The following is a 17,465-nucleotide window of genomic DNA, read 5'->3' on the forward strand; positions in this document are numbered from 1 at the left end:
TATCTTTCTCTTGGCTCCCATGACAAAACACTGTCCTGGCTTTCTTCCTATCTCTGGCTGTGTCTTCCATCTCCTCTGATGGGCCACCTTCTTTTACCTGGTCCACTGGATGCTGGGTTTCTCAAGGCTTGATCTTGAGGCCTTTCCTCTTTTTACTCCAAACTCTCAGCTTGCATGATCTGCACCCAAGGCTTAAATATCACCTACACCTTAAGACTCACAATGTTTTTCTCTCTTTCAACCTCTTCAACCAGCTGCTTACCTATTATCTCCCCTTTGATGTCTCAAAGGTACCTCAAATTCAACATGACCAAAAACAGACTCCTATTTTCCTTCCTAAATCATATTCTCCCTATGCCAATGACAGGCGTCTCAGTGAATGCTATGATCATCCCTCAGAATAGGAGAGAACACTAACAATCATCTTGGCCATTCCTTTCCTCCCCGCTCTTCCATTTAGCTAACATGTCACCAGAGTTGATTTTAAATACTAAATTCCAAGCATTTCTAGACTTTGCCTATTTCTCTCCATCTATGGAAAATTAAAGCTACCTTTCTTGCTCTATTGCAATGGCCTCTTCAAAGGTTTGCTAGGATCTATTTTGCCCACATTGCAGCCAGAAGGTTCTTTTGTATTATATAAATTGGATCTGTTGTCCCCTTTCCTAAACCCTTCCACAGCCTCCCACTGCTCTTAGGTAACCTCCAAACTCCTTCGCATGGTGTGCATGTCCTGAGGTCCAGCTTCTGCCTAACTAGCTCTCCAGACTCATCATATGCCATGATCCCCCGGCTCCATGAAGCTGGGTCCCACGGGACACTTTCCAGTCTCATACTTACCATGCTCCCTCTCACAAGAGTGAATTTGTATATGGTATTCCCTCAGTCTAGAACACTTTTTTCTGTTCTTCTTTGCCTAGTCTCAACTTGGTGAGAAGGCCTAAGATGGTAGTGAAGCAGATTACAACAATTTCCATAGATGAGAGGGGCTACAATATGAAAAACGAAATTGAGGCATAGATGGTCCCTCTTTTTTTGAGACGGAGTCTCACTCTTTTGCCCAGGCTGGAGTGCAGTGGCGCGATCTCGGCTTACTGCAAGCTCCACCTCCCAGGTTCAGGCCATTCTCCTGCCTCAGCCTCCCGAGTAGCTGGGACTACAGGAGCCTGCCACCACGCCCAGCTAATTTTTTGTATTTTTAGTAGAGACGGGGTTTCACCTTGTTAGCCAGGATGGTCTTGATCTCCTGACCTCGTGATCCGCCCGTCTCAGCCTCCCAAAGTGCTGGGATTACAGGCGTGAGCCACCGCGCCTGGCTGGACGGTCCCTCTTTTTAAAAAGGGTCTTACCTTCTATCCAACCATCCATCCTACCCTTTTCTATTATGAAAATGCCCATAGGTTTATCAGTCTGAATTCAGAGAACGGGAAGAATCTACAGCTTCATGAGGACAGAAGCCACAGTACTGATTACTCTTTTGTCACTGTGATCAGTGCCTACCACACATTTATATTTGTTGGGTGAATGAATGGAAGAAACATAACTATAAAAAAATTAACAGGGTGTCTATTTTGTGTTAGGACTAGTGGTAGTATAAATATTAGCAATAAGAACGCCCTACTGTCAGAGTTTATAATCAAGAGAAAATAGATGAACCTGCCAGGCTCAAGTCACTCTTCTGTGAATTGCACCATGAGAGCAATATATACAAAGTGCTCAGGTGATAAATATATCAGAGCGATTAATTCTGCCCTGGAAAATTACAGAGGAGATATGTGAGCAGACCCTGAAGGGTAAAAAGATTTCCTCATTTTTTTCAACAAATATTTATTGATTGCCTAATGAGCTAAGCCCTGGGGAAATAACAGAAAACAAGACACCAGTCCTCTCTTTTGGAGCCCTGCATCTTAATGAAGACAAATAGGTACACCTCAGGTCGCTTTAAGCACTATGGGGAACTCAAGGGGAACTCAAAGCAGGGTGATGGGTGAGAGTGGTTGCTTGGGGTGTGTGCATGGGCATGTTATCTTTAGGGGAGGGAGTCAGAGAAGGCCTCTCTAAGAAGGCAACCTGAGGGAGGAGAGGGCGATGTTAAAAAAGAGCCAGTCACGGCTCAGTGTCCTGGAGGGGTTGGAGTAAGCAGGAAGCATTCCAGGCAGAGGGAAGAGAAGTATAGAGGCCGTACTGCTGTGGAGCATCTGCAGGAAATCCTGTGTGGCTGGACGACAGCACAAGGCAAAAGGGGTACGAGTGGTGGGAGGCATGAGGTTGGAAAGGAAATGGCTAGGAGATCACAGGGCTTTGTAGGCTATTCTGGAGTAAATGGCAGAAGGCAGGCCACATTTTCTTTGTTAATTAGCTTCTAGCTAATTCTTCACGAAAAAAACACCTATGTACCATCATGACTATGAGTCCTCAGACTTTTCAAGGCAATTTTAGTTTTCGTATGTTAATAAAATACTATAGTACAACAAAAGGGCTGGGCGCAGTGGCTCACATCTGTAATTCCAGCAATTTGGGAGGCCGAGGTGAGTGGATTGTTTGAGCTTAGGAGTTCGAGACCAGCCTGGGCAACATGATGAAAACCTGTCTCCACCAAAAATACAAAAAATTAGCCAGGCATGGTGGTGTACACCTGTAGTCCCAGCTACTTGGGAGGCCGAGGTGGGAGGATCACTTGAGCCTGGGAGGCAGAGGTTGCAGTGAGCAGAGATAGTGCCACTGCACTCCAATCTGGGTAACAGAATACGACCCTATCAAAAACAAACAAACAAAAAAAACCAAAAACTATAGTAACCACAAAATGTCTATTATTCAGGCAAATTTGATAGGAGGGCTTTGGTTCAGTGATACATATTCATAATTGAATGTTTTGCCCTTTTGAGTACACACAAAATGCCAGGTGAAATACTGCTAGGGAAAATCTTCACCAAATCTTGAGATTTTCTTGTGATTAGTAAACATGTACATTCTATGAATGTTCTTAAATACCATTTGTTCCCTTAAAATAGTTTAAATGTGTTTACACTTTATATTCCCTGAGAAATGCTTTCTTTAGTTACTATGCAAAAACTAATTGGTTTGGTGGTAATGTTGTAAATCCTAAATCAGTGTGATCAAATTATTAAAATCTTATTGTATGAGAAGTCTAGGCCCTGTTACATGCATCTATGATACACCAGTGTGAGACTTTCTAAAAATGAAGTTAAACAACTGAGAGAGAGGTTGCTAGAATAAACACATTTCTCATAAAATCAGAGCTATTTCATGGGATTTCAGTTAATATTTATTATGTGGCCTTTACCAACTAACTGTGCCCTATTTTGACCACAGGGCTATTTTTAAAAATAGACTTTGCTTCTCTAAATAAAATATATGTACAATTACAGGACTATAAGCTCTGTTAGTTCTTCGATGGTGAAATATATCTACTTCCAATAAGCTGAAATACATGTCCTGAAAACAAAGCTAAGTACCTCAGCATTTACAATTTAGTTAAACTTCCTTTCTAGGGAATCCAGTTCATGATAAAGAAGTTGTGGCACACAAAATCTAGTTCTATTTAAAATATATGAATCCCAGGTAGTAAGGGAGAGAAAGAAGCAAGGTCAATCAATAGAGAGATGATGACAGTGGAATAAGCAGAAAACCTGCAGACGGTCCGTAAATAGATGGTGGCTGTAGGGAAGTCTTTTATTTATCTCGGTATCTTCATCTTTGTACATAATCCATTTAACGTTTACTGAACAATCACCACTGGAGAAGATTTAGCGGCTAAGATCATTGTAAAGTTGAGGTTAACCTGCTCGATGAGGCTTAGGGTGTCATGGGCAGGGTTTTAAGGAACATTTTATCAGACAATTAAAGTTCTAGTACATTAACTATTAAAACCCAGGTTAGAGTAGAGAAATAGGTTAATAATCCCATCTAAATTAATTTGGGGGACTGTTTAGGAATGTTTTTATTACCCCTGCTTTCAAGTAATATACTGATGCTCAAATTTAAATCTCATATGGAAAGTCCCAGCTTCTGGCTACTTTTTTTGAAATTAATTTTTAGAAATTAATGTTTTAATAAAAAAGTTTTTGAGACAGGATCACTCTGTTCCCCAGGCTGGAATGCAGGGTGCAATCATAGCCCACTGCAGCCTCGAACTCCTGAGCTCAGGCAATCCTCCCACCTCAGCTTCCTCCGTAGCTGGGACTAAAGGCGCGTGCCACCATGGCTGGCTGATTTTTTTAATTTTTTGTGGAGACAAGGTCTCACTATGTTGCCCGGGCTGGTCTCAAACTCCTGGGCTCATGTGGTCCTTCTACCTCAGCCTCCCAAAGTGCTGGGATTACAGGTGTGAGCCACCACACCTGGCCTTCTTCTAGTCTACTTTTAACCATGAGCATAACTGGGTGGAAAAGTTAGTGATAGAATCCTAGTATAGTTGTCCCATGGTATCGGTGGGGATTGGTTCAGGGACTCCTTGCAGGTACCAAAATCTGTGATGCTCAAGTTCCTGATAGGAAATGGTACAGTATTTGCATATAACCTAAGCACATCCTCCTGTAAACTTTAAATCATCTCTAGGTTACTCAGAATAGCTATTATAATACCACACATCACCTCATTTGTGTGGATTCAATGAAATACTTGGTGGGGGGCCAATTCAAGTTTAGCTTTTTGGAACTTTGTGGAATTTTTGCGCCCTGAATATTTTCAACCTGTGGTTGGTTGAATCCATGGATGCAGAGGGCTGACTGTACTAACACTGCTGAAAGACTGAACCAGTACAACACCATTTGAAGAAAAAAGAGCAATAGATTTTAAGACCAGATTTCTTTGTGCTATTTTTAGTCAGTCCTCCCTCCCTCTGACAGGACTAAAACCAGGCCACTGTACTGAATGACTAATTCACCAAATTATTGAGACTGTTTGGGTACTTTTAGTTGGTTTTGTTCTGACTTTGCCAGGGTTGTTGTTTCTCAGATTTGCAATTTCTGCAACGTTTTATATATTAAATGAATGGGTTTTCTCTTAATCATGGCTTGTCTTTTCTATTTTTGTGGCTGTATGGACTCATACTTTTACAGACTCCTAAATCTGCATCTGCTACTCCCTCCCCCACCCCAAGAACTTTCCCAGCTCTATTTAAGATATTTGGCTGACAGTCTTCAGTGAATCAGTCTTTTGGCAAATTGATCATTCAGGCTCTGCACCAAAGCTAAGCAGTGTATTTCCCATAGCGTCAATTATATCCTTAATAGAAGCAACTATAATAGTTGTTTTAACTTCCAACTAACTTCTGTCACAGGGACAGGAGTTTCCCATTTTAACCAGCATGGAGACTAAATAGCCTAATAATTCAAAATTACCATACATATTGGGATTATCAGTTTTTAGAGAATGAAAACATAATATATTTAGCTTTGAGGCAATGTGGGAAAATAATTTCTTAAAAAATAGCCTAGTCTTTCAAACTCTTCTAGAGACCAAGAGTCAACATTATGAGCACACACTGTCGAAGACAGAAGACAGCAGACTCACTTCATCCAGACTCACAGAGGCCAATTGGAAATGACCTTTTAGTAGAAATCACTCCCGCATGCATGGTTACCATACCAACCCCATCTCTATCCTCTCCCTCCAGCAGTTGACTCAGAGACATGTCTGACTGCACATGGAGGGGCATGAAGGCAGAAGGAAGGCTGAGAACCCTTTGGACCACTTTGTCTTCTAGTTCCTCTGGGTTGAGGAAACATGGAGAGTCCAGTTTCCAACATCAAAGGCCCATCATTGTCATCAAGGCCTCTACTGAATCTGGAAAGAATTCTAAACCAAGTGTATTAGAGAGAAAGGAATATGATTGATACTGAATATACTGAGGAGAAAGGGATATAATTTCCTTGTGTAAATACACACTTAAAGTTGGTATTCACGAACTTAATATTCACCTTTGATGCTCTCAAGTAACATCAAAGATCCATGACACATGGTGCTGACAACCTGTTTGACTTGCTACTTAATTAGTTCTTGAATAGTCACAGGTTCAACTGTCATAAGCTGAAAGCTCATTTCCTGTAGGTGCAATGCTATTTAAATTGGGGTTCTCTTCCTGGAAGTCCATCATAAGACTAGTAAAACATCATTAAAAAATAAAACAGATACACGATTTTGCAAAGTTAAGAGTGTAAAACCAAACATGAAAGAAGCTACAGCATAAACATTTATTTTGGGAATTCCTCTGCATGGCTAATACTTAAAGTATTAGCCCAGTGAAAGTCCGTACTGCGGAGGCCATATCTTCCTTGTAAATGTTCCCGAGGGAAGCAAGGTGGAAATTTCTTGCAGCAAGGATCTTTGAACTTCTTATGCATATGACAGACTGAAGGGGAAAAGCAATGCCCCCACCCAAGCTATGAAAGGTTTTAACTAGGTAACCTTCAGCATTAACATCAGGCCACCTCAGCATGTGGGTGTGCACATGTCCACACTTGCTTTCAAAAAACGCCACTGTGTACCATGTGGCTACTGGGTCCTGAGTGTCCATTTTAGCCATGGTATTAAAAAATTAATATCTTTGAGAAAAGATAAATGTGTATAAAATGAATTTACATTGGCATCTTTCAAAAGAGAACAAGAAAACTTCCACATTGTTTTCTTTTCCCTGTATTTTTCTGTAGGAAACGAGTAAATTTTTCTGTAGGAAACTAGTATTTAAAAAGAAACTACCTTTCCACCTAAATTCAAATGGGACATTATCAAGTTTGCTGTAGAAGTCAACCTCCAGATTACACACACTGTATCCTCTTTTTTTTGTTTTGAGACGGAGTCTCATTCTGTCAGCCAGGCTGGAGTGCAGTGGTGCAATCTCGGCTCACTGCAACCGTCACCTCCCAGGTTCAAGTGATTCTCCTGCCTCAGCCTCCCAAGTAGCTGGGATTACAGGTGCCTTCCACCACACCCGGCTAATTTTTGTATTTTTCGTAGAGATAGGGTTTCACCATGTTGGCTAGGCTGGTCTCAAACTCCTGACCTCAAGCGATCTGCCCTCCTTGACCTCCCAAAGTGCTGGGATTACAGGCATGAGCCACTGCGCCCAGCCTGTACACTCCTTCTCGAGAGTGAGCCTTCATGCAATAAAAATTAAGCAGTTATTTATATAGTATTAAATATATACATATATGAATTTATATATAGTATGACTATCTATATAAATAAACAAAGGTATTACATAATGTGCCATATAGCAGTTCTTTTTTTTTTTTTTTTTTTGAGACGAAGTCTCGCTCTGTTGCCTAGGCTAGAGTGCAATGGCGTGATCTCAGCTCACTGCAACCTCCACCTCCCGGATTCAAGCGATTCTCCCCCCTCAGCCTCTGGAGTAGCTGGGACTATAGGCGTGCGCCACCACACTTGGCTAATTTTTTGTATTTTTAGTAGAGATGGGATTTCACCATGTTGGCCAGGCTGGTCTTGAACTCCTGACCTCAAGTGATCTGCCTGGCTCGGCCTCCCAAAGTGCTGGGATTACAGGCATGAGCCACCATACCTGGCCATATAGCAAGTCTTTTTTTTTTTTTTGAGATGGAGTCTCGCTCTGTTGCCCAGGCTGGAGTGCAGTGGCACGATCTCGGCTCACTGCAAGCTCCACCTCCTGGGTTCACGCCATTCTCCTGCCTCAGCCTCCTGAGTAGCTGGGACTACAGGCACCCACCACCATACCAGGCTAATTTTTTGTATTTTTACTACAGACAGGGTTTCACCGTGTTAGCCAGGATGGTCTCGATCTCCTGACCTTGTGGTCCGCCCACCTCGGCCTCCCAAAGTGCTGGGATTACAGGCGTGAGCCACCGCGCCCGGCCCTGGCCATATAGCAATTCTTAAAGTGGCCCCTGGCCTGAAGTTTAAGCCTCGCCTTGCCCTACCCTGAATCAGAAACTTAAGGGTTGTGGCCTAGCAATTTGTATTAACAAGCCCTTCCAAGTGATTCTGATTCATGTCTGGGTCAGAGAACACTGCCATTAAGCATCTACTTTCTGCTAGAGGGGATACTACAGCAGAGGTCAAGGTAGATCAGTAGATGATCGTGGTGAGATGATGCTGCAGTTCAGGATGGGAAAGTTTTTTGGGGGTGGTCCAGAGGCTTCGGCCTTCTCAGGTTACCATCCTTCCTAACCCTATTTCCTCTGGCCAGTAAGGCCATCTTTGTAAATGAAATAAACACTAGGAACTAGGGTTGCTGTGGCATGTTCTCTGTTTGAGGAATGTTTCATTTTCCCACAGTTGCACCTGGACTTGATATGAAAGTAACCATCAGAAAATCAACAGAGATCTTAAACTTGCCTACCACAGACACCTGCAGGAATATACTAAGAATCATCATAGTGGACCTTTATTGTCTCCTGAGCACCCATTCTTTGTTCTTTCAGAAACACAACTGGTTTTGAGAATCCATCCCTTCTTCACTTAGTCCACGTAAAGGTTAGGATGGTAGAAAGTGTTATACCTCTTCCTCCAGAGTTGGAGCCTATGACACTGATGACACCGGCATGGCAAGCCAAAGCCCTACACCCACCAGCACACTTACTGGTTCCAAATTGATCTATGCTGGTGTAATCAGAGTGAATCTCAGAACTTTGGACAGAGCTGTGAGCAGAGACTGACTTTCCTGCTGTCTCCAGGTAGCTGCAAGGCTGAACAGCAGCACCTACTTTATTACCATCTTACTGTCATTCAAAGAAGGCAGAGCTGAATGCTGGAGAAAAACTGAGTACTAGCAACAGTTTTTGAACCCTGAATATTGTCATAACTGAAGCTAGAATTATCCCTGGACTTGTTTGCCACTAAAATTTCCTTGTTTTGCTTACCCTGGTTTCAGCTGGCACCCTGATATACATAACTGATATACTGTCCTTTGTTTTTCTTTCCTTCCTCTTCTCCGCCTTTGACGATTTTAAATTAGAAATCTACCTGCCTCTAATCTCTTTAATTTTCTCATTTATTTACTGCTGCCTATTTTCCAAAACACTGCTTCTCGAATATTCCTGGCTCAAAAATCATCTATGTCTTCATGACATATGAAACCCCTAGAATCCAGCCTTTCCCCAGCTTTTAATATCTCCTAATTGATTTCTCAATTCCAGTGAAATGATTCCATTTATTTTTTTCCCAAACACATCACAAATATTCCTAACTCTTGTGAGCAATTTTCTCTTATTCTTCTCAACTTATCTAAATCCTAACTTTTCTAAAGATCTAGCTCAAGTTCTGTCTTGTCATATTTTGAGTTCCTTTCTTTGGCGTTGTATTATTATGTATCTTTCCATGTACACATGTGTGCATTATCTCCCTGATAAAACTAACTGGCTAGAGGATAGGAGTAAAGACTCAATTCTAATATCCTTGTTACCTAATAATACACAAACGTGAAACATGTTTGAATAAATCACTGTTAAATATTTTATGTCTTGAATGTCATTCTTTAGCAATCTCAAAATTGTAAAGTAATTTGAATCTTACCTTCAAATCAAGATGAACTACATCACGAGTGTGTAAAAAGTGAACACCTTCTAAAATCTGTCGCATAAGTCTTTGAACATCTTTTTCTTTAAAGGCTTCTTCTCTGTCTGCAACACACTGGTCAAAGATTTCACCCCCAGCAGCACTAGAGAAGGGCAAAATTAAAGTAATATATAACTCATAAGAAATGGTGAACACTTACACCAAAACTACAGAGTAAATTAATTATAGTCTGGCAGTAACTGTACACCTTTTTTAAAAAATGTATTTTTATTTTGAAAAATAGAGATGGGACCTCACTATGTTGCCCAGGCTGGTCTCAAACTCCTGTGCTCAAGTGATCCTCCCACCTTGGCCTCCAAAGGTGTTGGGATTACAGGTATAAGCCATTGTACCCAGCCTGTATAACTGTTAGTATGGATTTAACAACCTGAATCAAAACACGGTATAGGCTGAGCCAACTCAGTTCCAAGTAGCTCAAGATGCACCACGATGTAATGTACAGTTTACTAAGCCCTCTGCACATACAGGCCACAATTTGCTGGTAACAGAACTGTGTTCCTCAATTGAAATAAAGAACTGCATTTTGGCTGAAACAGTTTCTTAATCACAGTTTATTGTCATCTGAGTTCCTCAGCCCATTACTATCAATTTACATAAACACAAGGATTTCTTTACCTAAATTTTAAGAGCAATTAGTCTCTTTACACTATAAAGTTACCCATTCTTGCTTTTTTTTTTTTTTTTTGAGACGGAGTCTTGCTCTGTCACCAGGCCGGAGTGCAGTGGCGTGATCTCAGCTCACTGCAACCTCCGCCTCCTGGGTTCAATCGATTCTCCTGCCTCAGCCTCCCGAGTAGCTGGGACTACAGGCGTGGGCCACCACGCCCGGCTAATTTTTTTGTATTTTAGTAGAGACGGGGTTTCACCAGGTTGGCCAGGATGATCTCGATCTCCTTGACCTCGTGAGCCGCCCACCCTGGGCTCTCAAAGTGCTGGGATTACAGGCGTGAGCCACCACACCCGGCCCCATTCTTGGTTTAACAAATGGTTCCTTCTTGGTGTTTTCAACAATTTAAGTAGTTTACATAAGCACAAAATATACTGCTAACTACAGTTTTGTGAAAATTTTCAAGTATGTATTTCAAATATAGACTATTATAATAAAATTGAGGCTGGGCACAGTGGCTCACACCTGTAATCCCAGCACCTTGGGAGGCTGAGGCAGGCAGATCACCTGAGATCAGGAATTCCAGACCAGCGTGACCAACATGGAGAAGCCCTGTCTCTAATAAAAATACAAAATTAGCCAGGCATGGTAGCGCATGCCTGTAATCCCAGCTACTCAGGAGGCTGAGGCAGGAGAATCACTTGAACCTGGGAGGCAGAAGTTGGGATGAACAGAGATCACACCATTGCACTCCAGCCTGGGCAACAAGAACAAAACTCCATCTCAAAAAAAAAAAAAAAAAAAAAAAAAAAGAAAATTGAAAAGCTAGATTGAGTGACCATTAAGATGACATTCATTCCTCTCAAAAAAAAAAGAGACTATATTTCTCTTGGTACAACATATAATCATATAACTCTGTTTAACTGTGGATTTTACTCATTAACTAAACTAAATGCCATATTAACTAATATCACTAAATGTGATCTCACTAAAGAACAATCTGAGATGTTAAAAGCATCTCTCAAGTATAGTAACAGAAAATATTAACTATTTTACACAAAGTACTTTCCTTCACATGGAAGCTAGAGAAGCCCTATAATAGCTTTGCTTTTTCTATCTTTAACTACAGCAACACTACTTTTTAACCAAAAAATTTTACTGGGAAATTAATTAAAAAACTGTTAACAAAAAAAGTTTTGTACAAAAACTACTTTTACAGAAAACATTTAGAACTTTAAAATTTCAACTTTCTAGTGGTCATTGGAAAGTTGTGAGATGATTATCTTTTGACCAACATTATTCAGAGCCATATAACTGATGTTTAGAAGCTAAGAGTAACTGAGTTTCCCTAGCTGCCTGCACCTTGGCTGTATCATAGCTTCCCGCCTCAAACCAAACACTGTTTTTTCTATCTAAACTAGCATTTCCATTTCTGTCCTGCTCTGAGGCCCAGTTTGGATCTTTACTTTCTCATTATTCAAATTCAACAAACCATCAAATATGTTAGGCCCTATGCTCCATCCTAGAGATAGAAAGATAATTACAAATAAGTATGTCTGGTCCTTCAAGCTCTAGTGGGGAAGAGAAAAATGAAAGATATTTAAATAACAAATACATATGCATTAATATATATGTGAAATTATATATTAAATGACTTGATAACTTAGCAATTGAGCAATTAATTGGAAAGGAAGTAGAAAAAAAAATCTTGGAAAGATGACATTTATTCTGAGCCTTGAAGGATTACTTAGAAGTCCACTAGATGAAATGGTAACAGCACATCCCAGATAGAGGGAGCACATGTGTGAGGGCACATTGTGTAAAAAATACATGGTACACTCATTAAAGGGCAAGTTTCTACTTCCCCATCCAACCAAATGGTATGGCACTTGCCCTCTGGCTATAAACAACTAGAAAATTAAAGCATATGAACCAACTATTTCAGGGATTAGAACAACAGGTATAGGACCATGAGCTGTGAGAAAAGGTAAGCTCTCCAATCTTCCTACTAGGTAACAATTTATGGACAGTGGTATAGGGTAGGGGAGGAACCCAAGCAGAAGTAGAATGCAGCAGCCATGATAAGCTGAGAAGACAGACTGGGAGTTTGGCAAGGCTAAGACAGCTGGAATTGGCAGGTGAGTACCAGAGAGGAGGGAGCTGCACAAAGAGATCTGCTCAATAGTACTTTGAAGTCTTAGACAAAATAACTCTGGAAAATTATAAGGCTGAGAAATTCCCAGTGTTCACAAAGAACAAGGTAAGACATTTAAATTTTGTCAAGCTAGAGTAGAAAAGCCACTCTAAACACTGGGGCAACGAACAGACTTCTTTGGGAGGGCCATCCTTTATATCAAGGCTAACCTAGTTCTAGGTCTGTCCTAACCAAACTGATCTACAAGTAATTTAAATGACTGCCAAAACATACTTCACCATTCTTTAATGGGATAAAATCTACTCAACCCTGCAACATTCCAAATGTATGTCATTTTACCAAAAATTTCTAGATATCTGAAAATGCCACAAATTACAATTCACAACCAATAGGAAAAATAATAAAAGCAGACCCAGAAATGACAGAGATGATGGGATTGGCAGATAAGGACCTTAAAACAGGCATTATAAAGATGCTCAAAGATTTAAAGTAAAATATGAACATAATCATATAAGAGATGGAGGTTACAAAAAGAACCAAAAGGAACTTTCATAGGTGAAAAATACAGTATCTCAAATGAAAAACCCATTGGATAGTCTTTATAGCAGATCAGACACTGCAGAAGAATCAGTGAATTTTAAGAGGCAGCAAAATAAGCTGTCAATGGAAGCACAGAGAGAGAGAGGGAGGGAAAAAAGACTGAACAAAACAAACAGGACCCCAGGGATCTATGGGACAGCATCAAGCCATTTAATACACTGTAATTCAAGGAATAAGAGAAGAGAGGTAGGGGTAGGAAAATATTAGAAAACATAATGGCTGAAAAATTTCCAAATCTGATAAAAACTATAAACAAAAAAATTTAAGTAGCTCAATGAACTCCAAGCCAGATAAATACAAATAAAACCAAGGCACCATACTCAAATTGCTAAAAACCAGTGAGAAAGAGGAAAATCTTTAAAAAGGCACATTTATAGGTGAACCAAGGTAAGAATGATCACAGACTTCTTGTCGTAAATAATGCAGGGAAGATGACAATGGAATGACAAAAAAAAAGCAGTGTGCCAAGAATGTAGGGTGAGGTAGAAAAGGACTAGAAGGAGATGAGGTAGAATAGAAGTCAGGGAGAAGAGCACAGGATGAGGGGAAAACAACTCAAAAAATTCAGAGTAAGGCAATGATGGGCTAATATATACTGTGAAATGCCTCCTCCTCCAGGAAGCACTCCCTAACCTCCCAGGCAGAGTAAAGGAGCACAGTATATGGATAAAAGCAGAAGCTTTGGAATCTCACACTCCTGGACTAAATTCTGGCTCTGCTATTTGTAATATAGCACAACCTAAGGTTGATTTTTTTTTTCTTATATATAAAATTGTGTTCTAAAATTTATAAACAGTGTAAATAAAGCATATAAGTAATATATATAAAGCTGGAAGACTTAGCATAGTGCCTGGCACATAGTGAATGCTTAATACATTTTGACTGTTATACTCTAGTTCACACAACAACTAGTAAGAACTCCTAGTAAATCATCAACATTGCTGCAATCATTTATAGGCCGAATATCCCTTCTCTTAAATGTTTGGGACCAGAAGCATTTGGGATTTCATATTTTGAAATATTAGCATATACATAATGAGCTATATTGGGGGAGGGGACCCAAATCTAAACACAAAATACATTTATATTTCATATGCAACTTACATACATAGCCTGAAGATAATTTTATACAATGTTTTAAATAATTTTGTGCATGAAACGAAGTTTGTGTACACTGAACCATCAGAAAGTGAAGGTGTCACTCTCCGCCACCACGTGGAATCACAGCAAGTTTACACTTACACATACCTGCTGCATTAGCACAGCCCCCAGCATAGTTATTCTATCCTTAGCATCCTTAATTCCTATAAAGGTGATCTTATCAGCTGTGGTCAGCATCTTTCTGGGATAATATATAAGGTCAGATGTGGAATTTTCTACTGTGGCATCAGGTTAGCGCTCAAAGTTTCAAACTTTGGGACATTTCATTTCCAGGTTAAGAATGTTCAACCTCCATATCTATTTCCTTTGCTAGACTTTTAGCACCTGGAGATAAGGGGCTATGTTTTTTCACTTTTTATATGATCAGTACCTATTAGTATCTAGTGCACATAGCAGGTGCTTCAGGAATGATTAATTGATGCAGTGATCATAACTTGCCTGTTTCCATAACAACAATCTATTGATGCGGCTGAGAATTTTGATATCTCAGTATCCAGAGTATATCTCTAAGACTTCCTCTTCAAACTAAAAGTAGAACATAAAAATTTTTGGCCAATTCATACTGATTTTGGTTCTAAAAAAAACCTGATCATCAAAGAAACAGAAGCCACCAAACGTTTCTAAGCAAGGGAATAATATCACCAAATCTGTATTTTTATTACTTATCTAACAGTAGCAAGAGGGATTTCCCAGGATTGAAACCAGGGTGACCAGCTGAGAAGCTACTGGAGAGGTTTAAGCGGAAGACTTGGTAATTCATTATACTGTATAGGAGTGTTAAAGAGGAAAAAGGAATTAAGGATAACTTCGAGGTTTCTAGCTTGAGCAATGAAACAGATGGGGATACTAAACAAAAGAAAAACAGGCCTTAATAGGGCAATGCAGGAGTACTGATATTGACTGCTATTGACTGCATTGATACTGATATATTGACCAATAATGATCTGCAGTTGGACACAGGAATACGCAACAGGCAGCTGGAGCTTAAGAAAGGGGCTGAGGTTGGAAACAAAAATTCAGAAATAATCTGCATGTAAATGATAGCTGAAGCCACAAAAATAGATTGTTATCCAGGGTAAATGTATAAAACATAAATGTATGACATAAGTAACGCTGATGGAACTGGGGGGGAACACTTACATTTATATAGTAGAAAAGGATAAATGGCTCTGAGAGGAGGAGGAGATTTTAAAAAAATAGGGCTGTGAAAGCCAAGGAAGAACATGATTTCAAGAAAGAAGGGATAATATCAAGTGTTCAAAGAGAGCAAGAACTGGAATGAATACTAAAATGAGGAGACTAATTTTGGCACACAGGACTGGTGACCTCATCAAAGTATTAGAAGAGCAGATGGCATTAGATTAAAAAGTGAATGGGGTATTGGCCCATGAACAGATGAGTGGATCAATGAAGTAGAACAAAACTGGAAGGTGAGGAATGCTATAAATCCAGACTATTCTTTTAACAAGTATAGCAGTAAGGAAAAGAGAAAGGCAAGACATAAGAGTCAAAGCTGAGGAAGGAATTTTAGCATAGAAGAGACTGAAATATTAGAAAACAAAGGGAAAAGAACCACCACGGGAGGAGGGACTGAAACTCTAGAAGAGGTTACATAACTTAGGAAAAAACAAAACACAGGTCCTAGAAAAGAAAGGATGAGAATTAAAGAACTTAAATAAGGGTTTCAGTCTTGGAAATAATTAGCTGAATCTCTTCCATCGAACAGCAGGGAAGGGCATAAGAGCAACAAAGACAGATATTAGAGGAAGAGGGGAGGGATGCTTGGGGAGTGTGTGTCTGATGGCCTTGATTTCTCCATATGGGGGAGAAAAGGCTAGGTATCTCATGAAAGGTAGGAAGTAGGTGACACAGTAAAGATATTGATTAGCTCAGGGGGTGGGGGTGTTAAAAGGACATAAGAGATTAGGTACAGACTTGCCAAGCTATACCATGAGCCTAGCTGAGGATGGAACTCTTACACTTGTACTAAGTAGATGAAAAATGATCCAAGTCCTTCCAAGAATGTGTGGCAGCGCAGGAGGAGGGACACACAGCATGCATTCTGGGTTTCAAATGGGCAAATGAGTTGCAGAGGATGACCAAGAGGAAGAGGGAAATAATGTGAGGTGCTGGTAAGAGAGGAATTGAATTAACTACTAAAGAGGAGAAGGAAAGAAAAGGGAAGAAAAAAGTCAGAAGCCGGGTGAAGACTGGAAGAACTGAAATGGGTCCCAGGATGAAAGGCTGAAGAGCAGGTTTTGCAAGAATGAGGAGATTTTGGAGAGAGAAATTTCAGGTGGTCTTTTCTGGATCAATTTCCAATTCTACCTTAATCCTATCTGTAATAAACAGAAAAAAACAAATCCTTGGTAAGCAGCGGGCTCCCATATGAGATTCCTAAACTTATTTTTTAAAAAAACTTTTAACCGTTCTGCCATTTTTGGATATTTCTACTATCATAAATTAGAAATGCACTGTGACAAATACTTTTGTGCTTCTCATGTTCGTATTATTTCTTTACAAGGGATTCCTACAAGTGAAATTATTGAATTAAAATATACGAACACCATGTTTTTGAATTACATTCTCAAGAGTAACATGCTTAATATTTTAGCCATCCAGACTTCACCTGCTATAAACTTTTAAATAAAAACAACATAATGCCATACACATTATTTTGTAACATGCTTTTTTAAACTTAATATTTTAAATCTTTGACAATATATTTATAGTTACCTTAGCTTTTTAATGACTGCCCAGTAATCCACTTTGTGACATCACTTATTTAACCAACCTTTTTTCTAACAAACATTTAGATTATTTCTACCTTTTTGCTACATGGAGAATGCCATAAGGAACATTTTGGTAACATATCTTTGCAAAACTGCCTAATATTTCCTTGTGAAAAAAATTAATAAAAGTAAAATTAGGCCATGCATGGTGGCTCACGCTTATAAGCCCAGCATTTTGGGAGGCTGAGGCAGGAGGATTGCTTGAGGCCAGGAGTTTGAGACAAGCCTGGTCAACATAGTGAGACCCCATTATGTACCATCAAAAATTTTTTTCTAAAAGTAAAAGTGCTGGGTTAAAATGTATTTTTTTAAGGCTTTTGATACATACTTCAGACTGTCCTCCAGAAAAGTTATACTAAAATGGCTCAATCAATGAATATCGCTTTTGTTTATAATCACTGCCAGTTTGATAGGTGGAAATTCACAACTTATTTTAAAATTTACATTATAAAAATAAAAATATTTTCATCTGTATATAGGCAATTTACATTCATGTATGTCTGTGAAAATTTCTCTTCATATCACTTGTTCATTTTTTTAAACCAGAGCTGATCATAATACTGAAAGACACAATCAC

The 17,465-nt window shown here is 39.6% G+C and overlaps 2 protein-coding genes across 9 annotated transcripts in view; one reads left to right on the plus strand and one right to left on the minus strand.

The window, feature by feature from the left end:
- Positions 1-9,449, plus strand: part of COA1 (cytochrome c oxidase assembly factor 1) — a 120,967-nt gene extending 111,518 nt beyond the window's left edge. For all 7 annotated transcript variants that reach the window (XM_063708499.1, XM_063708504.1, XM_063708492.1 and 4 more), the window contains one exon: positions 8,275-9,449. The gene's annotated coding sequence lies outside the window, so the exon portion shown is untranslated. The remainder of the gene's footprint in view (positions 1-8,274) is intronic.
- STK17A (serine/threonine kinase 17a) overlaps positions 1-17,465 on the minus strand; it is a 43,045-nt gene that overhangs the window by 8,194 nt on the left and 17,386 nt on the right. For both annotated transcript variants that reach the window (XM_031012735.3, XM_055347678.2), the window contains exon 3: positions 9,511-9,655. In XM_031012735.3, coding sequence (XP_030868595.1) covers positions 9,511-9,655 — 145 coding nt within the window. The remainder of the gene's footprint in view (positions 1-9,510; positions 9,656-17,465) is intronic.

This window comes from Gorilla gorilla, chromosome 6 (assembly GCF_029281585.2).
Source record: "Gorilla gorilla gorilla isolate KB3781 chromosome 6, NHGRI_mGorGor1-v2.1_pri, whole genome shotgun sequence".
In the NCBI taxonomy this organism is placed as follows: Eukaryota; Metazoa; Chordata; class Mammalia; order Primates; family Hominidae; genus Gorilla; species Gorilla gorilla.